Raw genomic sequence first — 23,210 nt, 5'->3', positions numbered from 1 at the left:
GTTGAAGGCTGAAGGAGCCCGGCTGAAGGAGCCCAGGCCTCTGGGCCCTGTCTCAGCTGCTTCCGGAGTCTGTGCCTTCCCTTTGTACTCTCAGCCTGCTTCCAGCCAGTGGGCCAGGCCCGGGGGAGGCCCACTGCTCCCAGTGGGGCCAGGGCAGACGGCTGGGTGGCCGGGAAGGGACAGGGCCTCACCTTGGTCGATCTCTGTGACATAGCACTCCTCCAGGGCTCCTGAGGGGCTGTGCACCTTGGCATCGATCGCCCCCTTGGCCCCGTTCAGGCTGACTGCAAAAGAGGCTGGCTGGTTGACCTTTAGCCCTGACTCCTGGAAGCACAGCAGACGCGGTTAGGGGCTGGGGCGGGGCAAGGGAAGGCAGGGCTCCAGAAGCAGGAGGCCCACGGGGTTGCACTTACCCATCTGGCGTCCAGCTTGGTTTAAAGAGGGAGAGCCATTGATTCTCGAGGGGCAGCAAGCTACAGGCACACACCCCCGCTCCCAGACCCACGCTCTACAGTCACACACCGGGCGGCAGGAAGGGGGGTGGCCCCGCCCTGCGGGCAGCACTCAGCCCTGGCAGGCTGTCCCTCTTTAAACCTCAGCCCTGGTGCTCAAGGGGCACAGGCTTCTGTTCAAAGCCTTTAGAGCTGAGACACGAGAAAAACTCCACGCGACGGTCAGGGGTACTTCCTCCGACCCCAAGCGTGGGCTGCACCCGGCCAGAGCAGAAGCCCGGCGCCCCGAGCTGGGCTGGGCGGGTCACTCGACACAGGGCCAAGGCCTGCTCTGTGCGGCGGCTCTGGTCTGGCCGGGCCCAGGAGCCCCAGGCGGGCGGTTTCTCTCGGTGCCTCACCTGAAGACTAGAAACAGTAAGGCGGCGGGCGTCACCAGACGGAGAAGCCACAGGCACCACAAAAGGGCTATCGGGGATGTGCTCCTCGTTGAACTTGACTGAGACCTCGTAGTCACCTGAGCAGGGAGAGAGAACAGAGATCGTGCCGGGAGGTCCCCACCTGTCAGCATTCGAGCCTGCCGCCTCCCACAAACAGCCTGAGTGGCCCTGGGACCTCAAGGTGGAGGGTGGGAGCTGGGCAGGGCTGTCCGCGTAGACCCAGACCAGCACCCAAACCCGGGTGCTGCCTCCCAGCCCCAGCCACATCTCAGTACCTGGCTCCTGGACCACATAGGCCACGCCACAGGAGCCATCCTTGCGGTCCTCGAAGGAGATCTCGGCCTTGCTGGGGCCCTCGACAGCAATGGCCAGGCCCCCGGCGCCAGCTTCCCTGGTCCAAATGCTGAATTCAGCTGCGGGAAGGTACAGTGTGTCCTCACGGAGGGCTGCTCCCCTGGCATCGGCCCCCGCCAAGCATGGCTGCTAGCCCCCTCCTCCCCCCCAGCCCCCGCCCAGGAGTGGCAAGAGCCCCGCGGGAAGTGGGCCTACCTGGCACTCCAGCTTCAGCCCTTTCCAGGCCAGGGCCCCCGGCGCGGACCTTGTGGGCTCCCCCTTCCCCCAGGGGCCCTACGGTGAACTGGAAAGGGCTGCCAGGCACGTGCTGGCCCTTGTATTTGACGCTGACGGTGTGCATGCCCATCTCAGCGGGCACGAAGCGGATGCAGTAGGTATGGTTCTCCCCTTCCACGATCTCGGCCTCATGGCTCTTGCCTGATGGGCTAGTCACCTGGGCTGTCATGTCCTGGATGCTAATTTCTGTAGGTGGGGGACAGCCTGGTGAGCAGGAGACCGAGGGCCCACCCCTCTGTTTGGGACCACCTCGGGCTGGCACCTAGGACTCCCTGGGACCCTCCCTGGCTCCTGTAGCTCCTACCAGGGATCTTCAGGCTGAGGTCACAATGACTGCCAACGTTAGCCACCGAAGGGGCCCGTCGCCTGCGTGTGATGCTCTCTTTCACCCGGCCCTCGCCTGTCACCTTCACGGAGAAGGGGCTGCCTGCAGGAAGAAGGCACAACCCACATCCCACACAAGTTACGTTCTGCAGGTGGACCCTGGGGCGTGGCAAGGAGGGTTGCCCAGCCATGGGGAAGGTGCGTGGGTGCCTCACTCACCAGGCACGTGCTGGTCAGCGAACTTGATGTTGATGATATAGTTTCCAGGCTCCGTGGGGCAGTAGGTGACCCTGCATGTGCCATCCTCCAGGTCCTCTGTGTTGATGTCCACCTTGCTGGGACCCTCGATGGACAGGCTGAGCCCACCATAGCCTGCGGGAGGGACACCCCTGAGCCGGGGGGCCAAGTACAGTGGGCTCACCCCAGCTTCCAGACCACCACCACCTACCTGCATCGCGGGTGTCGATGATAAACTCCGCAGGCTCAAAGGTGTGGCCTTCGTGGAGGCCCCGGCCTGAGACCCGCACGCGGCTGGCGTCCCCGATCTCCGACTGGCTGATCACCACGGGAATGGGGCTGCTCGCCACGTGCTGGCCACTCTTCTTCACGTGCACCAGGTGCTCCCCGGCCTCCTTGGGCATGAATGAGATCCCTGGACGCGGGGAGGGGCTGTCAGCCGGGGAGAGGCGTGCCCCCACCCCCAGCCTCCCCCCTTCCCAGAAGGCCCTGCTCCCCAGCCTCTTACCCACGTGGCCATTGCGCAGCCGCTTCAGCAGACAGGGCTCCTCCCGGCCCGAGGGCGGCACCACCGTGGCTGTCAGCAGGCTGAGGTCCGTCTCCGAGATATTGATGGGGATGTCAGCGGCAGAGCCCACCTTCAGGTGGGACATGCGCATCGAGTCGTCACCTGGCGGGGGACGGTCACTGTGTGTCCAGGCAGAGGGAGACTGCACCCACCCTGCCACCCGCCTCCTTTTGTCACTGCGCTGGGTATCACCTACCTGTGACCCTGGCAGTGAAGGGGCTGCCCGGGATGTGCTGCTCGTTGTACTTGACCAGGATGCTGTAGTCGCCAGGCAGCACAGGCAGGTAGGAGACGCTGCACGTCCCGTCCTGGTTGTCAGTGCAGCTGATTTCTGCTTTGGATGGGCCCTCGATGGCCAGGGACAAGCCCCCTGGAGAGAGTTGTGGGTGAGGGTGGGAACTGTGCCCAGGGACACTGCGCCAATGAGAAGCCCCAACGGGCAAGCAGAGGCCGGGGGTGGGGCAGGGAGCCTCATCTGGGGAGCATCTCCAGTGTCCAGCCCCCCCACCGGCTGACAGTAGCCCGCGACACACAGGCAGGTCAAGACGAGAGCTGCCGCTCACCCTCTCCCGCATCCTTGGTGTTGACGGTGAAGACAGCAGGCTTGTTCACCACCCCGTGGGTGAGGCCAGGCCCGTAGGCTGTGACGTGGCCGCAGTTCACATAATCCACATAGAACTGTAGGGGGCTTCCTGAGGCAGGAAGAGGGGCCACGTGGAATGGGGGCCTCGTGTTGCCCCCAAGCCCCTCCCCCAGCCCCACGCCCCTGTAAGGTGGTGGTGGCATGCTGGGGGGCGCACCTGGGATGTGCATGTTGTCGTAGCGGATGTCCATCTCATGCAGGCCGGCCTCGCTGGGTGCGTAGCGCACGGTCACGGTGCCATCCTTGTTGTCGGTGATGGCTGGCTGCGCCACCTTGCCCGAGGGCATCCGCACCTCCCCTGCAGGGCAGTGGGGCCCGGGTCAGGGCAGCCCGTTGGCACACTCTGGCCTCTGTGGCCCCCTAGCTCCTTCCCGCCCCCGCTCACCAGTGATCTCGCCCTTCTTGATGGTGAAGGGGATGACAAGGTCGAAGGGCCTCAGGCTGGTCACATCCAGCCCGTTGACACCCACCAAGGGTCTTTCTGGGGCCTGCAGTGGAGACAGAGGGCCTGAGTGAGGAGCTGCAGGAGGGAAGGGAGTCCCGTGTGGGAGGATCTGGGGTCCCTCCTAACAGGTGGCAGAACAGGGCCTCACGGGACACCCAGCTGGCCGGTCCCCGAGTGTCCCCTAGGGCTGGGAGGAGGTGGGCCAGGCCATACCCAGGTCTGCTGGCCGCCCTGGGCGTAGGTGTACGGTGGGGCCAGCTGCTGAGGCCGTAACGGGGGCTGTGCCGTGGGCTGGTCTCCAGCCAGAGCCTGCAGAGCAACGCACAACAGCTGGAGACTCTGTCATCGCAGATGAGTCCCGCCCGGACGCCTCACCCCTGACCCCTCCTGACCGTCACTTGGAAGGGGCTGTTGGGCACGTGTTCGCCACCAAAGCGCACGCAGATGACATATTTGCCCGGCTGGGGGGCCGTATAGAAGATGTCAAAGGTGCCGTCCTCGTTCTCTACCACGTCCACGTCCACCTCAGAGCCGTCGGGTGTGCACACGGTGCAGGTCACCTTGCCTTTGCCCGCCGCCTTGGTGTCCACGGTGATCACCGTCTCCTCCCCAATCTGGATGGTGGGGCCGATGCCAGCGCCTGGTGGGGCAGGGTGGGTCCCCAAAGGGGGGGCCAGTGCATGAGCTCGGCGCTCGGGCCACTCCTGTCCACCTGCCACCCGCCCAGGCCTCTTACTGCCACCACCAAGCACAGCCAGGCCTCCCGCCCCCGCCCCCCCAAGCTGGGATGGTGAGTGATTTCTCAGAAGGCAGGAAAGGTTCCCCCGAGCCACCTCAAGCCTGGGAGTCCTGTCTCGGGGGAGTCCCCCACATGGGAAAGGCCCAACGGGTGGCACCCAGGAGTCTGAGAGGAAGGAAGGGCCGGGAAGCCCACGAGGCCACCGCCGCCATCAGGGCACAAGCATTTGCCGCCACCGCCCCCGCCCACTTGGCTTCAGCCTGCGCCGTGGACCATGCTGACCGGCGCCAGCGCTCCGGCTGGGCCCACAGCTGCCTTCGCCCCCGCGGCCTGGCCCTGGCCCCCAGTGCCGTGTGCGGACGCGGTGAGGCGGAGTCCTGCTGCAGCGTGGGGAACGTGACACTCGCCCCCCGCCCCCGGGCCTGAAGGTGAAGTTGGAGTTTCCTGACAACTGAGAACGCTCGCTCGACCGGAGGCTTGCAGAGAGGGGCGGCCCGGCGCGGCCCGGCGCAGGCAGGGAGCTGGGAGCAGGGAAGCAGGGAGGCAGCACAGCGCAGCAGGCAGTGGCAGCACCCAGGGCGAAGGGGGGCAGGAGGCCCGAGCCAGAGCCGCGGCTGCGAGGTGGCGAGAGCAGAGCAGCGGAGCAGCCTCCGGGGCCCCAGAGTGCCCGAGGAGAGGGGAGGGACAGTGACGTTATGATCTGGGCTCAGCCGTGGAGGCTCGGGGGGGCTGTGGGCTGTGAGGCCTGGCAACGAGTGCTTTCTGGAGCCCGGCCCCTGCCGGGGAAGCAGCTGGGAGCACCGGACCAGCTCGAGGGCTGAGTGCAAGGGGGTCCCCCGGCCAGCCTGCCACTGAACTCTCCTGTCCGCCGAGGGCTCCCACTTTGCTGGGCTCCATGCTGGCCTTCCGCGGCTCTCCTGAGCTCTACACCTGGCCCCCCCTGCTGCCCCCCCTGCCCTGGGAGGCCTCACCTCGCACACAGCCACACCTGGTCTCCCTGGCTCAGAACCTGGACCTGCCACCTAGCTAGTAGCTCGGGCCCCAACCTCACGGTCAGCCCCGACTCCCCGCTTTCCCTGCCCAGCGCCCAGCCCCTCAGCTGCTCCATCCTCAAAGTAACCCCCCAATTTGGCTCCCCCTCAAGCCCCACCACCAGCAGCCCAGCCCAAGCCACCCCTCCGACTGGTCCAGAAGTGACTTCGGTTCCCCAGCTGGGCGCCCTGTCTCCATTCTGCACACAGTGGCCAGGTAAACCGAGACCACTCCCTCAGCCCAGTCCTGCCCCTGCCCCTGCCCCCCAAGGCCCTACCCCCTGCCCTAGGCACGCAGGGCTGGCATCTCAGACCCCGAGGCCTGCTGTCCAAAGTCGTCGAGCCCCTGCCGTGGAGCCCCAGCCACCCTCTAACTTTCTCCCTGGCTGCCTCGGCCAAGGTCCAGGCCGACAGCCTTCAGAGGCTCCCGTGTAGTCGTTGCCTCTTCTTGGTGTCCCTGGCTGGGGCTGGCTCTCCCCTCCCATGCCTGAGCAGGAGAACCTCCGTGCCTGGTTGGGGACCATCTGAATAACGTCACTGCTTGGGGAATAGGGGGAGGGAGGGGGGGGAGGGGGGCCACCGAGTGCACTTTGGGGCTCTGAGGCCGGGCCGGGCCCCGCCATGCTGGCCGCCCAAGCAGTCGACGCTGGTGCTACGGCACTACCAGCCAGCCCCACCCACTCATGCAGCCTGCACCTCCCCCGGCCTGGGACGCAGAGGCCCCCGGGAGGTGGGGATGGGGGTCTGTGGATCCGGCCGGGGCCGGGGACTCCCGCTGCTTGGGGGAGACCCCACGCGAGAGCCCTGGACGCGGAAAGAGGAAGTGAAAAGAAAGGGCCTGCTGCCCGCCCCCGGGACTTCCCCGGGAAGCCAAGATCCCCAGACCCCAGAGCCCCCAGGGGGGTGCCTCTCAGGATGCACCTCACCCCAAAGCTCTCAGCTGCAACCCGACTTCTCAGATGGGGAAACGGAGGCCCAGAGAGGGGGAGGGCCGGAGCGCTCATGCTCAGCTCCGGAGGCCCCCCTGGGCCCTAACCCTCCAGCTCCCCCCTCTGTCCCTGCCAAGAGCTGCAGCTGGAACTGTCCTGGGAATCAGCACGGAAGAGGAAAGGAAGCTGCCCTCTGGGCAGGAGGGGCATTGGGAGTGGCCCCAGCAAGCAGCTTACCTAGCCCGTGACCTCCGATTGACACTGAGGTGAGAGGGCAGAGAGCAAGGAGAAAGGTCAGGTGAGTCACTCAAGGGGGCGGCCCCCACTCCCACACGCCGCCCCAAGCAGCGAGCCCTTGCACACAGGCACTCCCAAGCCCCGTGCTGAGCGCCGTGGCCGCTGGCGGGCTGGCTCACCTGTGACGGTGCACTTGCTGGCATCCCCAGTGGGCACGGCCCGAACGCGGTACGGGGAGAAGGGGATCTCATCACCACCATACTTGATGAGGATGGTGTAGCGGCCCGTCACGTCTGGCACGTAGGCCACCGTGTACGTGCCGTCGTGGTTGTCTTGGATGTGCGTCTTCTTGGGCTTGCCCTCAGGGTCCTGTGTGGCAGAGCACAGGGGAGGCAGTTGGCCCAAGCCCAGCCAGGCCCGGGGTTCCCTCAGGCCCTCTCAAAGGACCAAGCGTCAAGCACCACTGCTGCAGGGACAGCCTCCGAGCCGCTCAACCACCATGGCCCAAGACGGCTGCCTGCGTCCACCACTGTCCTTTACTTCCCCACGGGCAAGGTCCAGAAGGGAAGCGCCAAAATGCCCAGTGCCCCCCTCCCCACCCTGCGTGATAACAGGCAGGGCCAGGGACTTGGCGCCCATCCTGCTTTACCCCCACGAGGACCTCTCAGCTCCCATCCTCTACCCCAGGGCCTGCCCCAGCACTAGGACGAGCTCCCCCGAAGATCTCAGAGTCCTAGCCTTAATACCTGGCCCCAGAGAATGTTACAGGCAGAAAAGCTGAGGCACTAAGGGCTTTGGTGACATCAGAAGTGAGCAAGTGCGTGCGTGGGGAAGCCTGTGTGGCGGGGGGGCCTGCCCTGGCTGGCACGGCTCCTAAGGGAGACCAGAGAGCCGGACTGGCCCATCTGCCCCAGGCCGCGGACCCCGCGCTGCACCCCGCTCCAGCCTGGGCCCCTCCCCTCCCTCGCCTTCCCTGTGCCCGGAGCTGCAAAACAGCAGGACCAGGCGGCCACCCGCGCGGCCAGCTCACCGTGATCTGGACCGCCAGCAGGCCCTCCCCCGCGTCCTTTGCGTCAATGGTGAACTCCACAGGCAGGCTGGCGGGCACGCCAGTGGTGTTGAGCCCGGGGCCGCTGGCCTTTACCTTGCTGGCATCATGTGTAGGCAGCACCTTGACCTTGAAGGGGCTGTTGGGCCAGGATGCTGTGAGCGGTCAGGAAGGCTCTTGGTGCCCAGCCCAGGCCCCTCCCCACAGGCAGAGGGCCCAGCCTCTTACCTTCGGGGCACCTCTTCTTCCCCATACAGCACTGAGATGCTGTAGGGCCCCTCACGGCTGGGCACATAGTTCACGGTCTGGGTGCCATCGGCATTGTCCACCACATCCACTGGCTCCACCAGGCCTGGCCCCAGTCCCACAGACAGAGCCTTAGCCGGTGCCCTGGGCCCCTAGTCCCACCACACTAGAAAGCCGAGTCTGGGCCACGCACCCAGCCCTCACCCCAGGGGGGCTCGACTTGCCCTCACCTGCCCGTCCCCAGAACAGCCCTGAGCCCCTGTGACATCTCAGACCCTTGCCCGCTCTACCTGCCTCCCGCCTGCCACATCTGCTCAGTGGCCGAGTCCTGTCTCTTCTACCTCCTTTTGGTCCCCTGCCCCAGGGCACTGGCTCTGGGGTCACCTGAGGCTCCTCCGTCAACTGCCTGCCCACCGGCCCCGCCCCCCGCCCCCGCCGTGTGCTGGGTCCCCTCCCTCAGAGGACCACACTCTCCTGACCTGACCCCCGCTCCCAGGCACAGGAACACTCACCTTTGGGCCCCTGCACTTTGACCTGCAGCGGGGCCACGCCGGCCTTGCTCGTGTCCACCTGGAAGGACTGAGGGAGGTTGGCACGGACCATGCCTGGGCTCAGGCCAGGCCCAGAGCACTTGACCTTGGACGCGTCTGTCACATCGTGCACAGGGACCTTGAAAGGACTGCCTGGAGGTGGGCAGAGGGATGGCAGCTGTGTGATACAGAGTGGAGGGCGGACGGGTGGTCCCAGCCCGGCCCCAGCTGACCTGCCTCCTCACCTGGCACTTGATGGCCGCCGTAGGTGACGTTCAGGCTGTAGGTGCCAGCCTCGTAGGGCACATACTCGACCGAGCAGCTGCCGTCCTTGTTGTCCATGCAGGACATCTTCGCCTCGGAGGGGCCCTCTACGGCCAGGCCCAGGCCCCCTGTGCCAGCTCCCCTGGTCCAAACAGACAGCCCGTTATCCCCTGGGTTCCAAGGCCCACTGCGGCCCCTGCCTCTGGGGCTCTCACTCACCTGGTCTCCACGGTGAACTTGTTGGGCTTGTTGGTGGTGCCGCTTTGGATGCCCGGCCCGTGGACGCGCACTCGGGAGGGGTCACAGCCCTCGGTCACGGGCACCTGGAAGGGGCTGCTGGGCACAGGGCTGCCGTCGTAGGTCACGTCCACAGAGTGGAGTCCTGCAGGAGGGCAGGCTGGGTCAGGAGGAGCCCAGGTCGCCCTGCCCCCGCCCCCAGCCCATCCCTCCAGCGCCGCAGCACGCACCCTCCTCGTAAGGCGTGTACTCCACTTTGTATGTGCCGTCGCCACAGTCCTGCACGTAGGTCTCGGTCAGGTTGCCCGAGGGGTTGGCCACGCGAGCCTTGACGTGCGGCCCTCCGGTCTGCGTCAGAGCCCGGGCATCCACACTGAACTCAGTGGTGGCTTCTCGGAAGACGCCTGCAGGGGGGCAGGGAGAGGAAGAATGGGGCTCCAGGGGCCCCGGCTCTCCCTGCTCGCATGCCCTATGGTGGGAGGCCTCTCACCTTGGCCCTCGATCCCGGGACCATAGCACTGGACGCCTGAGGTGTCCACTGCGGGCTCCACCTGCAGCTTGCTGGGGAAGTTGGGCACGGGCTGGCCGCCGTACTTGATGGTGACAGTGTAGGCCCCGGGGCACAGGGGGATGTAGGTGATGGTGTGCGTGCCATCGCCGTGGTCCTGGATGTGCACCTCGGCTGGCAGCCCCGCCTCGGAGCGGATCTCAATGGTCAGCTCTGCACTGCCCGCGCTCGAGCAGTCCACGTGGAACTGGCCCGCCTCGCCGGCGGTGGCCCGCTCCAGCCCGGGGCCCGAGCACTTGACCTTGGACGGGTCAAAGCAGGGAACCACGTGGGCCTTGAACGGGGAGCCGGGGATGTGGGTGCCAGCGAAGAGGATGTTGATGTTGTAGTCCCCGGGCTCCGCAGGCACGTAGGACACAGAGCACGTGCCGTCCCCGTTGTCCAGGCACTCAAGCTGGGCCTCACAGGGGCCCTCCACTGTCAGGCCCAGGCCGCCTGTGCCGGCGCCCTTGGTGTCGATGGTGAAGCGGGCAGGGGAGCCTGCGCTGCCCCCCTGCAGCCCCGGCCCAAAGGCTTTCACCTGCGGGAGGAGGGGCAGGTCAGGAGCCAAAGCCACGCCACCTCCCTGACCCTCGACCCTCAGACCCCCAGCCTGACTCCGCCTGCCTCCTCTCGTTCTGGCTCCCCTCCCCCGCCAGACGGGCACAGGCAGGCCTGAGCAGGGCCACCGCTCAAAAGGACAAAAATGAGAAGGGGCGAGGGCGAGTCTGGAGAAGAGAGGGGGTGGCGCCTACGCCCCAGTTACCTTGCTAGGCTTGGTGGGGGGCACAGCTTCGAGAGAAAAGGGGCTGCCAGGCACAGGCACGCCGTCGTAGGTCACCTCGACCTCGTAGGGCCCCTCCTCACGGGGCACAAAACGCACCACGCTGTTGTCAGCCCCTAGGCCTGGCTCCACCTTGCAGGGCACCGCTGTCCCCGAGGGGCCCACAATCTTGGACACCACTTTGCCTTGGCCACCGGCACCCTTCGACTTGACTGTGAACTCCTGGTCTTTGCCAACATCCACCTCTGTTGACACGATGAAAGGAAGGAGAGAACTGTGACACGGGCCCAGGCAGCCCCGGGGCACGCTCAGTGGCTGGCTGTGACAGGCCCCAACTACTTACTCTCTCCCAGGCCGGACACCTTGATCTTGCTGAGGTCCAGGCTTGGAGACACCGCCACCGAGAAGGGGCTCTTGGGGATAGGATCCCCTCCATAAGTGACACTGACACCCACTGGGCCCTGGGAAGGGTACAGAAGGGCAGGGTCGTGGGTCATGGCTTCCCAACTTGGGCATGGGGAGGGGGCTTCAGAGACAATGGCTTCTCTCTGCCACTGCACCCCCTGGACTTCCATGCCCGCTCTCTCCCAGGTGGAAAACGAGAGTGGGCGGGAAGCCCCCTGGAGCTGCCCACCCAGCCCACCACGTGAGGGGCCCACGGGCTCAGCAGGTGTATGGACAGGCGTGGCCACAGGGGGTCAAGGTAGCTACCTGCTGCACAGGAGTGTACTTGACGGTATAGGTATTGTCATGGTGGTCAACGAGGTCCACATCACGCACCGCGTCCCCCTTGGCCAGCCCCGAGAACTGGACATCCAGCTTGCCTTTGCCGGCAGCTTTGGCATTGACCGTGAAGTGTGTGGGTTTGCCAAGCTCGACACCTGAGGAGACACAGCTACCCTGTAGGGGCACCTTGCCCCACACCCCCTCAGGGCTCCCCAACCTCCCCATGGGGTACTTGTCCTCACCGGTACGACTGAGGCCAGGGCCCTCGGCCTTCACCTTGCTGGCGTCATGGGAGGGGTCCACCTTGACCCGGATGGGGCTGGTGGGCGTGGCCTGCAGGGGGCAGGAGGAGAAGGGCTGAGAGGAGAGCAGCACCCCAACACCCAGCAGCGTTAGGGGCCGGGAGTGGCAGCACCCACCTGGTCAGCAAAGAGGACCATGATGGTGTAGCTGCCTGCCCCACGGGGTGTGTACTTGACCGTGAAGGTGTCGTTGTCATTGCGGATGATGTCGAAGTCAATGTCGGCCTCGGCGGGGCCCACCACGCCGGGGGCACACTTGATGCCGATGCTGACGTCACCTGCGGGCGAGGAGGGAGTGGAGGCTGGGGCCTCACGGGGACGCCCCGCCCACTCGCCCACCCGCGCTCTCGAGGCAGGGCCTTACCCTGGCCGGCCTCCGTGCAGTCCACAGTGAAGTAGGTGGGCTCGTGAGCCTTGAGTCCCGTCTTGGCCACTCCTGGGCCGTACACCTTGACCTTGTTTGGGTGGCTGCCGGCTCCCACATTCACCTGCAGGGCACGGGGGCAAGTGCAGGGGCATGACCAGTCTGGAGTAGGGGCAAAATGGCGTGCCCACCCTGGGGAGTCGCCTGGTGGCTGCTTGAACAGTGACGTGTAAAGCAACCACACGCTGCTGCAATGCCGCCACCCTTCGCTACCTATCCAACCAGAGCGACGAGGTCGCTCGTCTGCACTGACACCTGTACTGGAGCGTTCATGGCAGCACTGCTCACGCCAGCCAAAAGGTGAAAAAACCCCAAATGCCCATCAACAAATGACTGGACGCCTAACATGTGGTCTATCCGTACGATGGAGCACCATTCGGCTGTGGAAAGGCAGGAGGCACTGACTCGTGCTATGCGGCGGGTGAACTAACGCGAACACGACGTTGAGTGAAAGCAGCCAGACACAAAAAGCCACAGGGCCTGGGAGTCCGTCCCCAGTAAATGTCTAGAGAAGGTAAACCGCACAGCCAGAAAGCGGGTGAGTGGCTGCTTCGGGCCGGGGGCAGTTGGGGGGTAGAGGCGTTTCTCTGGGGGACGGTGAAAATGTCCTCATCCTCGACTGTGGTGATGGCCGCACAACTCTGAACTTACTCACAACCAGCGAGTTGTTTAACTGAAAGGGGTGGGCTGTACGGTATGTGAGTTTCATCGAAGAGGGCCGCACCAGAGCAAGGCAGGCGCCCAGGGAGGTGGGCTAAAGGCCTGTGTGAGGCCTGCAGAGGGCAGGCTCACCCGGAAGGGGCTGCTGGGGACGCTGACGCCTCCCCAGGACACCATGGCCGTGTGCTTCACCGGCTTCCGGGGCACGTAGGAGCAGCTGTAAGTGCCGTTGCCGTTGTCCTTGACCACCGCCTCCACGGGGCAGCCCTCGTTGTCCTGGAAAGTGGGCGGGCGCGGGCAGCCTCCTGGTCAGTGCCCGGGTCTGGGCACCTGCCCACCCTGCCCCCCCCCACAGACGGGCACCCCACCTGGACTTGGACCCTGAGAGGAGCCTTCCCGCCGTGCTTGGCGTCCACCGTGAACTCTGCCGGCTTGTTGACGGCCACGCCCGTCTTCTCCAATCCAGGCCCACGTGCCTTCACCTAATGGGGGGGCCACTCAGATCTCAGGGGACCAAGTGCTGGCCTCCAAACACAGAGTGGCAGGAGCACGCTGCCGGCAATGCCAGCCCAGGGCCCCAAAGCCCAGAGACCCAGCCCAGCGGCCCGCGCCCTTTACCCTGTCAGGATGGAAATCCTGGGGCGCCTCGCGGATGTCGGCCATGAAGGGGCTGAGACGGATGTCTTCACTGTTGCACAGCACGTGCACGGCATACTCGCCAGCCTCCTGGGGCCAGTAGCGCACATCACAGGAGCCATCGCCCTTGTCATCACATTCGATCTTGGCCTGCGACGGGCCCTCCACCGAGAAGCCTGACAACAGCCGCCAGCTCCGTCAGTGCCCTGGAGCCTCGGGAGGGTGGCCCTCACCAGCCTCTGCCCCCAGGTGCCCACATCGCAGCCTCCAACTTACCCAGGGTGCCCACGTCGTCCCCAATGGCCTCCACCACAAAGTCTGCGGACTTGCCGACGACGCCGCCCTCCAGCCCGGGGCCCCAAGCCCGCACCTTCTGATTGCCACACTCGGTGCCCACCTTCACCTCGAAGGGACTGCAAGGAGAGAGCCACCCAGGGGAGTGCCAAGGGGCCCCGTCTTGGAGGGGGGGCCGGCCCGAAGCCAGCAGAGGGAGGAGCGCGCCACCTCTGAGCGCTCAGCCCGGGGCCTCACCTGCGCCCGATGTTCTGGCCGCCCCACGTGATGGTGACAGTGTATGTGCCGGGGACCATGGGGTAATACTCGAAGCCATAGACACCATCCCCCAGGTCCTTCTGTTTCACGCGCTCCTCGCCCTCTGCCGGAGACAACGGAGGGCCTCAGGCCTGCCCAGCGGTGGCCGGGGACTGGCACCGCCCACCCCAGCCCAGCCACAGGCCAACTTACTGGGACCCTTCACGGTGACCTTCAGCTCCCCACTGCCTGCGCCCTTCGTGTACACCTTGAAGTCGGCAGTCTCCTTCACTCGCACACCCTTGGGTTGGAGGCCTCGGCCGACGGCGCGGCAGGCACCTGGGTTACAAGCTGTGGGCAGAGGGCTGGCTGAGCTGCGGGGAGCTGGCGCGGGCGACCCCTCCCTTGCTCCCACAGGGCCGGTGAGGGACGCGTAAGAAAGAACTGGACATGGCAGGCCTCCTCCCACCTGCTCCAGCCACGCCAGCCCCCAGCCCCCCGCCCACCCGCCCCTAGGAAGACAGATCCAAGTACCGTTGACCCTGTGGGCAGAGCAGAGAGCAGCAGGTTTCTAGACAGCTGGAGCGAGCTCTTCCGAAGGTGAAAGCGTGGAGAGAGAGAGATGGAGAGGGCGAGAGGAGGAGGAGGAGGAGGGTCCCAGCCGGGCCAGAAAGAGTGCGCCCGCACAGCGGAAGTACAGAAGCCCAGGGAGCCGGGGCGGGGGCTGGAACGGGACCTGCCCGGCTGCCCCCCTCCGAGACCGCGGGGCTGGAGCCGTGCCCAGCGGGGGGGCGGCCGGGACTGGCCTACCTTGGCCAACAGTGACAGTGTAGGGGCTGCGAGGGATGGGCACACCAGCGAAGGTGACATGCACCGTGTGGACGCCCTCCATGGTGGGCTGGTAGCTGCAGCGATACGTGCTGTCGCCCCGGGCCTCCAGCTGAGGCTCCACGGTGCCCTTCCGTCCTGCGGGGTCCTGGATCACCACTTCCACCTCGCCTGTCCCCGCTCCTGTCGGGAGGCATCGGCTCAGATCCCGGAGCCTCCAGGCCGCGCCCGCGCCCCCGCGGCTCTTTCCCCAGACCTGCCGGCCTCGGCACCCTCCCCTCACCCGCCGTGAAGATCTCAAAGTAGGTGGTCTTGTTGGCGATGTTGCCGCTGGGCTCCAGGCCAGGGCCCTGGGCCGTCACTTTGCTGGCATCTCCCTGGGACTTGTCCACATACACCTCGAAGGGGCTCTTGGCGATGTGCTGGCCGGCAAAGAGCACGGTGACCTGTTCCAAGGAGGGGCGCACCGTGAGGGCAGGGTTGGGGCGCCCTCGCCACTGCCCTCGCCACTGGCCTCCCCTTGGGCTGAGGGCTCACCTTGTGAGTCCCCGTCACCTCGGGGACATACCAGACAGAGAAGGTACGGTTCTTGTCGTTATTGGCGGTCACCTTTGCCTAGGGTGGGAAGGAGTCCGTGAGCCGTTGCTCAGAGCGGCCCCTCCGCACGGGGTCCCGGCAGCGCCCTGCCCTGCCTGCCGGCCGCCCTACCTCCTCCTGGTGCCCGGCTGGGTCCTCCACGTACACCAGCACCTCTCCCTGCCCAGCGCTTCTGGTCTCCACGGTGAACTCTGCCCGCTTCTTCACCATGTTGCCTGTGGGCTCGATGCCTGCCCGGGGATGGGGGGGAAGCCACAGGCTGGCTGTGAGGGCTGACGCACCCCCACCGCAGCCCCATCAGGCCGTTCGGAATGGGGTGAGTCAGTTCGGTGTACACCCCAGCGCGCAGAACCCGGCCTTCAGTCCCAGCTGCGCTCCTGCCGTGGGACAGGCCTAAGCCTGTTTTCTAGAACGCTGGCTTGAGTTTGCCTCGGGCTGGTGTGGCGGGGGGAACACAGAGCCAGTGGCCAGTTTTGACCAGCCCTGACCCACTCCTGTCTGACTCACGGGGGGCATTTGATAACCCGGCAGCCACGTGACTGCAGACTCCCCAGGAGCTCACGTTCAGGGAGGAGGTCACCTTGCAGGAGGACCCCCCGCTCGGCTCTCTCACCTGGCCCATAGGCTCGGGCTTTCTTCGGGTTCAGTTTGGGCCGCAGGGGAGCCCCTGGTTTCAGCTTGGCCTTGGGGAACTGGGACAGGTAGGTCATGACGGAGTGCTCATCCACATTGGGGTCCACGATCTCCTCAGGGGTGATCACCTGTCACGCGCAGAAAAAGCAGCCAGTTGGCCTCCAAGGCTCAGGGTCCTGGGACGCACCACCGCCCCGCACTGGGACCTTGGCCCCCAGGCGGCCCCGGTTGGCCCGGCGGAGCGTACCTGAGGGATGCCCAGCCAGTCGTCGGCCTGCTGCATGGCTTCCCTCGCATTGTTCACGGGCTTGCTGGCATCCCAGGAATCCCAGTCAGGGCACAGGCCTGCGAGGCAAGGAAGGCCATGAGTCTGGGGGGCCACGAGACCCGGCTGCAGGCCACCCCCTCCACCCCCCTACAGGCGGCCCCGGCCCCCCCGATGCCCCTCACCCGGGGCACAGCTGTCAACAAGGGCGCCCAGGGCCCTGCCACTCTGCCAGTCCCGGCTGAAGTTGGTGATGGGCAGCTGTGGCAGCTTGTTCTGGATCCAGCCCAGGAGCCTCTGCTTGGGTGTCTGTTTCTTGGTCTCCTCGTCCTCCTCCTCGTCCCACATGGGCATGGAGATGGAGTAGTGCAGGATCAGGGTCCAGATGAGGCCCAAGATCAGCTTGAGGTTCCCGTCCACGATGGCCTTGCTGTCTGTAAGGGGAACGAGTGGCAGCGCTGGGTGGGCAGGGCCGGCCCGGGAGTCCCCGTGCGTGCGCGCACACACACGCACGTGTGGCTTTGGGGGGTGGTGCAAGTTCAGGGTGTCAGGCCACTCCCAGGCACTGGGGAATGTGGCAGCACAGCAGGCCCCAGGGAGGAGGCGGAGGCCCCCGTGGGGCAGGGTGGGGTGTGGGTCGGGGCCCTTTCTGCCCAGGGCCCCTTTGGGGGTATGAAGGAGGTTCAGAGGCCAAACACCTGTAGACACATGGTGACAATACAGCACAATGAGGGGGCATTGCTGGAAGCCCTGGGGCCGTGGGGACCCAGAGGAAGGACAGGAGACAGACCTAGGCAGCAGACAGGGCCAGGGGAGGCCTGGGGACAAGCGCCCTTCCCCAAAGGTGGCTCTGGAGAGTGAGTGGGATGAGTGCTTTGCAGGGGCCCAACGCCCATCCCCAGGGATCTCCAGGAAACGGGTAGGAGGAGCAGCCGGGCCCCAGGCCCCTGACGCCACGCCAGGGCCCCTGACCTGGCACTGAGAAAGAGGAAGGCAGGCGGGCGGAGAGGTTGGGAAATACGGCTGCTGCCCTGGGGTCGCGGGGGCGGGTGGATGGCATGAGGCCGGGGAAGCGGAGGCGTTGGGCAAGGACCCTTTGGGTGGAGGGTGTGAGCCCCGCCCCCCCACTGCCTTAGTGCTCCCCCTCCCCCAACAGAGCCAGGCTGGGAGTTGGGCAGCAGCCCTGGTGCAGGGGGAGGGGCTGGGAGCCCCAAGGAACCAGTGGTTGGGCTGCATGGCCCTGACTCACTGGGGCCCGGCAGGGATGGCCTGCCAGCCAGGATGACGGGCAGGACACATTCCAGGGGCCCCTCACCCAGCCCGAAGGGGGAGGGCGGAGCCAGTGAGCCTGGGTTGGGCGCTCAGGGCCCAGCTTGGGAGCCTGGGTGGCAGAGGTCATGGGTGGGGTCCCCAAGTCCCGCTGCCTCAGCAGAGCCTGCTCAGCTGCTGCCCGCCCTCCTCGCCACCTAACGGGCCACTGGGCTGCAGGCTGGTGGCCGCCAAGCTCACCACAGGGGAAGTGGTTAGGGCGGGCACCCTGTACCCCATCACCATGGCAATCCCTCTGGGCTCTGAGCCCCACCCAAGGCCCTTCTGGGTCTCAGCCTCCTCAAGCGATGGGGGGGGCCGGGGGGGGTTCTCTGAGAACTCAGGAGGGCTGCTCATCTTTGGAATCCCTGCTGGCGTGTTCCACCTACCATTCCCCAACAATCAGTAGAAAATACTTGTCTAGTGAGTCAACTTAGGGGTGGGGAGAAGGGGATGGACGCCACCAAAAGGGCCATCAATGGCAGGTAGCCTCTGAATCCAGTGGGCAGCACCTTGCGGACCAGCTCAATGCCACTCAAAGCAGAGCGGCCTTCCTGCTCCTAGACTGGGGCTGGTCCCGGTCCCTCACCACTGCCTTGCACTGTCCCCAGATGGCAGGTAGCAGGGTGGAGTGGGGGCTTCAGGCTAGGGGTGACGGGAAGGTTCAGACAAGACCAAGGGCGCAGGAGCAGCCGGGCCTTCCCGCCAGGCTCCCTCCCGCAGAATCCTGAGTCTAGCACAAGCCCTCAGCAGGCCCGAGGTCCACTATGACCCACGAGGGGAAACACAAGGCCAAGCTCATCAGCCATCATGGGGCTGGGCCCTCCCCACCCCGGTCCATAGGAGGCTGGCCTAGGCCCTCCCATCCACCTCACAAAAGAGGGTGGGAAGGACCGGGCTCAGAGTTGAGAGACTGACTGGTTGGATGGCCCCGCCCCATCCCACCCCCTTTCCCCAGCCCCCGGGGCCAGCCTGCCCCCTCCCTCCCCTAATCACTGCTGCTTTCCAACATTTTTTTGCCTTATATGGCAAAGCTCTGGGAACTAGGCCTGCTCCAGCCAGCTCACAAGAGGAGGAGAAGGAGGGAGGGGGGGAGGAGGAGACCCCCCCCCCAGACAATTGGGGTGTGGCCCGCCTCCCCACATCCGGTTGCCCCCCCACCCAAGGCTCAGAGATGACTCAGCTTGGCTAGACTGAGGCTGGGACTGGGGGGTGGGCCTCGGCCTCGACTTGCATTCCAGAGAAAGAGGTGGGGCCCTTGAGACCTGCCCTGAGTGGTTGGGGGCACCTGAGTCTCGGTCCCTCCTTTTCTCAGGCTCAGCATGGACCGGGCCAGGGCTGTAGGGACAACTGGAAGGCCTCTTTCGATTCTGAAGGAAAGAAAGCTCATGCCCCTCCTCTCCCTGTCGCGTCTCCCCGCCCCCCGAAGTCGCCAGCTCTGGTGCCTGTCCCTGTGTGGCTCTCATCTCCGAAGTGCCTGGGATGATGCAGTAGGCCCGATCAAGGCCAGCCTCACCAGCCCGGTGACACGAACACTGGGCTGGCAGCGAGCCCAGCACATGCTGGAGTACCTCCCAAACAACTCCTGCATATTCTAGATGCAGGAAAGCAAGTCCTACATGGAGGCAAGCGTTTGGCACAAGCTCGACAGTAACTGGGTATCTAAGTGACTACAAGCCAGCTCCCTTCACTGGCCAGCGCCCAAACCCATCTCAGGTGCTGTTTTGCTAGCTATGGCCCTCTCTGGCCCCCTAGTTCCCGAAAGGAGATCTAAACTTGGGGTATGAGCCATCTTCACTGGAGGGCACTAGACAATGGGACCCACAAGCTTCAACCCCCTGTTTAAGGAACCACAGGGGTGCCTGAAGCCCAGAGGGCCCTCTCCAAACTGCTGTAGGGGGTGGAGAGCCCCGGCCTCCCCCTCGTTAGAGATGGGGCACTAGGCGCACGGCCAGAGCTTGGCCAGTGCCCGCCCCCCCAGGCCCTCTCCCACCGCGGGCGCAGCGGCGGGGGCGCGGCCTGTGGAGGATGTGAGCTCAGCCTGGGCGTGGGCCAGCCGGGGACCGGCGGGCGGGGGCGCGTAGCGGTCCGCACGCACCGCCGGCCTGCGAGCCTTTGTTCTCGAGGCCCACACGGAGCTGGGCGGCCCCGGGGACTCCCGGGGCAGCGCCACAGCTTAGGGGGGGTGTCTGCGAGGGGTCAGCCCGGGGAAGATGGGAGGACGCGCGGAGCCCCCCTCCCTCGCCTCCCAGCGCCACCGGGCGGCCCGCGCCCTCACCGATGGACACGAGCTTGATGCTCTCACGCTCCAGGAACTCGAGCGCCACCGACACATTCTCGAGCTGCATCTGGCGGAAGGTGGGCCTCTGGTTGTGCTTGCGGTGCATCTTCTTCTGGCTGAGCACCTCGAGCAGCGCGATAAGCCGCAGCCCGTCGCTCAGGTCCGTCTGCAGGTTGGCGATGCGCTTGCTCACGCACTTGAGGTGCTCGTTGCACCAACGCGTGAATGTGTTCTGCTGGATCTTCTTCCACGGCGCATCCTCCGCCAGGTCCTTCTCGGTGGCCGGCATCTCGGCGTCTCGCGTGTCGGCGCCACTTCCCGGAGCCGCGCCCGCAGCGCTCTGGCCCGCCCGGGAGTGGGAGCTACTCATTTTGAGGCGCGAGGAGCCGAGGGGCGGTGCTGCAGCCGAAGCGAGGGGACGGCCCTTTAATTAAAGTCGCAGGCACCTCAGCGAGCGCGGGGCGATGCAGACAGCAGAGGTTGCGCTGCGGAGAGAGCGAGCCCTTTAAATGCGGGCGGGGGCGGGGCTGGGAGGCGGAGTCACATCGGGGCGTGGGCGTGGGTGGGGCTTCGGGCCGTGCCCGCCCCGCCCCACCCCACCCGTTGGAATGCCCCCCTGAGTCCCCCCGCCTAGGCGATTTCGACCCGACCCCCAGGCTCCGGGAAGGGTTGTTGGGCCCCATAGCGGGCAAGGATGCGCTCAAGTCCTGCAATCTCCCTCCTGCGCTGCAGGAAATGCTGCAGCGAGGAAAGGCTTAGCAGAGTCTGGCGCTGGACCGCTTGGCTTCCAGCGGGCACACCATACAAGGGACTTTCCTTCCCCAAGGCCCCTGCGGGGGGGTGGGGTGGCCCGCCCTCCCTGAGTCACGTGGACTCCGCTCGGTCCCCGCAGCCCCCCGCCGTCCCCTCTCCCCCGAGCTCCGGCGCTTGGGGTTCCCTGGACGCACCCCAGCCGGCGGCCCCGGCAGCAGCAGCAGCAGCAGCCGGAAGGGGCCCGATCTGAAGGGCGAGCCCTTGGAGAGCGCAGGTCTGGGCCAGGCGCTGCTGGCTGCGCTTTGCGCGCGTGCGCCACGCCAGGGAAGCCCGTAGCGCACGAACCCTAGGCCGCCCCCCCAGACCCCCAGACCCCCTGCCCCAGCCCGCCTTCCCGCTCTGCAGGGCCTGGCCTGCGCACCTGCGCCCCGCCGGTCCCCACCGCCTCCCTCCCTCCCCGCTCCACCCGGGAGGAAATGGGGCACTGGGCCAGGAGGCCACCGGCACTCCAGGAGCCAGCAGCCTTGGAAGGGGCCCGGGCGTGCCGATGCGCACTGGCACAGGGCGCCGTGTGATGCATGCAGAGACAGCGAGTGCCCGCCTCACCCACCCGCTGTCCACCTGGGGCGGGAGGGGCTTCCGCTCCTGTCGGAATGGCCCCTGAGCCCAGTGTGACCAGCGGCCGGGCAGCGGCGGGGGGCGGGGGTGGGGGCTTCCAGACTCAGAGGGACCTGCTCCGGGGTTCCAGTAAGACTTGGTGGGCTCTGAGCACCTGGGTCTCGGTGGGCTTCGGGGCCGTGGTAGTGCAGAGCGGGCCCCCAGGACAGGGGGGCCAGGGGACCGAAGGGGGCAAACCACGGAAGGCTGCCAAGGCCTGCTGGGGAGCCGGGATGGTGTCTCCAGGGCAATGGGGAGATATTTGCTCAAAATTAATTTTCTGGTAGATAACTGGAGACCGTGGGAGGTCACTGTGGGGAGACATTGACCGGCAAAGGCACAGGGGCAAGAGGCCTGTTGGGACATTCACTGCCACCCTCCTCAGTGAAGAGAAGCCAGCTTACTCATGGCTTTGTCACCAGAGTGGACTCACTTGCCCCAGTTCTGTGTACCTCCCCTCTCCAGGATGTTCCCTTCTTTACATCTTTTTTCCAGAAAGGCATGTCTCTGTCCCTCCTGCTTGATTCTTAGATTGACCCGCAGACTAGCAGTAATTAAGTTATCTGCTGAAGACCAGTGGGAGAGGAGGCCCTGGGTCAGCCAGCACGTCATGCCCAAATATGGTTGACTCTTGCACAGCCCTGGTATCTGCATCACCCACAGTGGGGCTGCAGTCTCCACGGGCATCTCCCCTGCCCTCCAGCATGCTTGCTTAGGGGCTGCCTGTCACCCCACTGGTTTTTCCTCACCAGTGGTGGTGGTATGGAGTCCAAATGATGTTTTTCAGTCTGAGGCTCACCTCCTGTGCACTGTCCACTCCTGACCACTTTCAGACACACGTGCACAAAACTCCACACTGGGGTGTCTGGGAACTGGGATGGAGGTGGGAGAGAGAGCTGTAGAGGGGGACCCGTGTGGACCCCTCCCTACCAGGCCCCATTCAAGAGGGGGTGAGAGTTGTTCTTCTGATTCCCCTGCCCCACTGGAAAGCAAGTTCCCAAGGACAGAATTACACCAAGAATTGATTTTCACTCCATAACTGCCATCCAACTGGGTCTGTGTTCATTCCTTAATCTTCAGAGAGCAGGGAAACTGAGTCAGAGTAAGCGACCAGAAGCCGGTTCCAGCAGAAAGGGGGACAGAAGCTGGGTGCCCTGGCTTCCAGCCCTAGGGTTTCCCTATTTGGGGGCGATAAGTGATGGGGGTGTAGAGGGTTCTTGTCCCTAGGGGACATAGTATCACCACCAGGTGGCGCCCCATCCCAAAGCCCCCAGATCGGGCAGTCCTTGGAAGCCAAAATCCAGCTCTTTCATATTTTCCCTTATTTGGAGTAGATTCTTGGATGTTAGACACACCCCGCCTCCCACCCCACTCCTGCCCTCAGACTCCAGGCCAGGCCCTCCCACAGGAGTGCTTCGGCTGATGAAGAAAGCCGAAGAGTGGCAGGAGGGGCTGCTCAGGCAAGTCCAGGTGCAGCAGGTGAGAGCACTCAAGTCCTGAGTTCCCACTTCGACAGTGCTGCCTGGAGCACACGCAGGTGGGTCTGCCAGCGGACTTCACCTGCTTCTCCTGGACCAGGTGGCATGGGAATCTGGGGACCCTGCCGCTCACATCCTGGCTGGTGTGAACATCTAGCTCAGAGCCAACCTGGGACAGGGTGCAGCCTGAGAATCTGGCCTGGCCACCCTCCCACCCGGGTCCCCGTGAAGCACAGCAGCCCAGGAGCCAGCCCCCATGTACCCAAGGCAGTTGGTGCCCAGAGGACTGGTGTCACTGAGGTACCCACTGTCGCCCTCCCAGGGTGCATACTGGCTGCGAAGTGTCCTTCCAGCTGGTCACTCGCGCTCAGCCCACACAGTGTCCTGGTTTCAGGGCCTTGCCTTCCTGGACAGTCATGCAGTGACCCGCTCACGGGCACCCACGAGAGCCCATATCCTGCCAAACGCTCAGACATCCTCTCTCTCAGGGACCCCCCGTGGCTTTCGGCTCCCACACTCCTGGGCACACACATAGATTCCCGGGGAAACCAGGGAAGGCGGCTGCGCTCACGCACCCGGCTGCAGCTGGCCCTGGGCTCCCGCTCCGCGAGCAGCTTGGTGACCGTCCCACTCGGTGCCCGCCTCGGAGGCCTCACCTGCTGTCCCTGCGGGCGGCCGGCGACCGCGGGGTGGCGCCTGGCCGGTCCTACAGCCCGCGCCGAGCGCCTCGGGGCTCCGCTGGCGTCCGCTGCGCGCCGCGCGCCTCCACGCGAATGGGCCGCCGCCGCCCGCCTTCTTGTTTG

The 23,210-nt window shown here is 65.7% G+C and overlaps 1 protein-coding gene across 4 annotated transcripts in view; it reads right to left on the bottom strand.

Annotated features, from left to right (window-relative positions):
• FLNA (filamin A) overlaps positions 1-23,210 on the bottom strand; it is a 25,511-nt gene extending 2,301 nt beyond the window's left edge. For 2 of the 4 annotated variants that reach the window (XM_082409412.1, XM_082409414.1), the window contains exons 1-44: positions 23,064-23,210; positions 19,517-20,004; positions 16,116-16,364; positions 15,913-16,010; positions 15,646-15,793; positions 15,144-15,262; positions 14,973-15,050; positions 14,719-14,881; positions 14,418-14,618; positions 13,821-13,958; positions 13,608-13,731; positions 13,353-13,489; positions 13,059-13,252; positions 12,809-12,922; positions 12,573-12,716; positions 11,721-11,844; positions 11,474-11,634; positions 11,297-11,387; positions 11,040-11,209; positions 10,672-10,789; positions 10,311-10,573; positions 9,488-10,085; positions 9,228-9,401; positions 8,980-9,142; positions 8,742-8,902; positions 8,479-8,649; positions 7,949-8,072; positions 7,703-7,859; positions 6,852-7,041; positions 6,673-6,696; positions 4,129-4,376; positions 3,950-4,045; positions 3,677-3,779; positions 3,449-3,589; positions 3,212-3,340; positions 2,845-3,018; positions 2,589-2,750; positions 2,292-2,495; positions 2,063-2,215; positions 1,824-1,946; positions 1,439-1,705; positions 1,165-1,302; positions 851-966; positions 192-324 (exon numbers count right to left, since the gene is read on the bottom strand). In XM_082409412.1, the coding sequence (XP_082265538.1) occupies positions 192-324; positions 851-966; positions 1,165-1,302; positions 1,439-1,705; positions 1,824-1,946; positions 2,063-2,215; positions 2,292-2,495; positions 2,589-2,750; positions 2,845-3,018; positions 3,212-3,340; positions 3,449-3,589; positions 3,677-3,779; positions 3,950-4,045; positions 4,129-4,376; positions 6,673-6,696; positions 6,852-7,041; positions 7,703-7,859; positions 7,949-8,072; positions 8,479-8,649; positions 8,742-8,902; positions 8,980-9,142; positions 9,228-9,401; positions 9,488-10,085; positions 10,311-10,573; positions 10,672-10,789; positions 11,040-11,209; positions 11,297-11,387; positions 11,474-11,634; positions 11,721-11,844; positions 12,573-12,716; positions 12,809-12,922; positions 13,059-13,252; positions 13,353-13,489; positions 13,608-13,731; positions 13,821-13,958; positions 14,418-14,618; positions 14,719-14,881; positions 14,973-15,050; positions 15,144-15,262; positions 15,646-15,793; positions 15,913-16,010; positions 16,116-16,364; positions 19,517-19,889 (7,156 nt within the window). In that variant the 5' untranslated portion in view covers positions 19,890-20,004; positions 23,064-23,210. The remainder of the gene's footprint in view (positions 1-191; positions 325-850; positions 967-1,164; positions 1,303-1,438; positions 1,706-1,823; positions 1,947-2,062; positions 2,216-2,291; positions 2,496-2,588; positions 2,751-2,844; positions 3,019-3,211; positions 3,341-3,448; positions 3,590-3,676; positions 3,780-3,949; positions 4,046-4,128; positions 4,377-6,672; positions 6,697-6,851; positions 7,042-7,702; positions 7,860-7,948; positions 8,073-8,478; positions 8,650-8,741; positions 8,903-8,979; positions 9,143-9,227; positions 9,402-9,487; positions 10,086-10,310; positions 10,574-10,671; positions 10,790-11,039; positions 11,210-11,296; positions 11,388-11,473; positions 11,635-11,720; positions 11,845-12,572; positions 12,717-12,808; positions 12,923-13,058; positions 13,253-13,352; positions 13,490-13,607; positions 13,732-13,820; positions 13,959-14,417; positions 14,619-14,718; positions 14,882-14,972; positions 15,051-15,143; positions 15,263-15,645; positions 15,794-15,912; positions 16,011-16,115; positions 16,365-19,516; positions 20,005-23,063) is intronic. The other 2 variants (XM_082409413.1, XM_082409415.1) reach the window with 2 other exon arrangements.

This window comes from Balaenoptera borealis, assembly GCF_965194805.1.
Source record: "Balaenoptera borealis genome assembly, contig: HAP1_SCAFFOLD_2043, whole genome shotgun sequence".
Classification (NCBI taxonomy): Eukaryota; Metazoa; Chordata; class Mammalia; order Artiodactyla; family Balaenopteridae; genus Balaenoptera; species Balaenoptera borealis.
The sequence above is the reverse complement of the archived record's forward strand: the minus strand, read 5'-3'. Positions and strand labels throughout refer to the sequence as shown.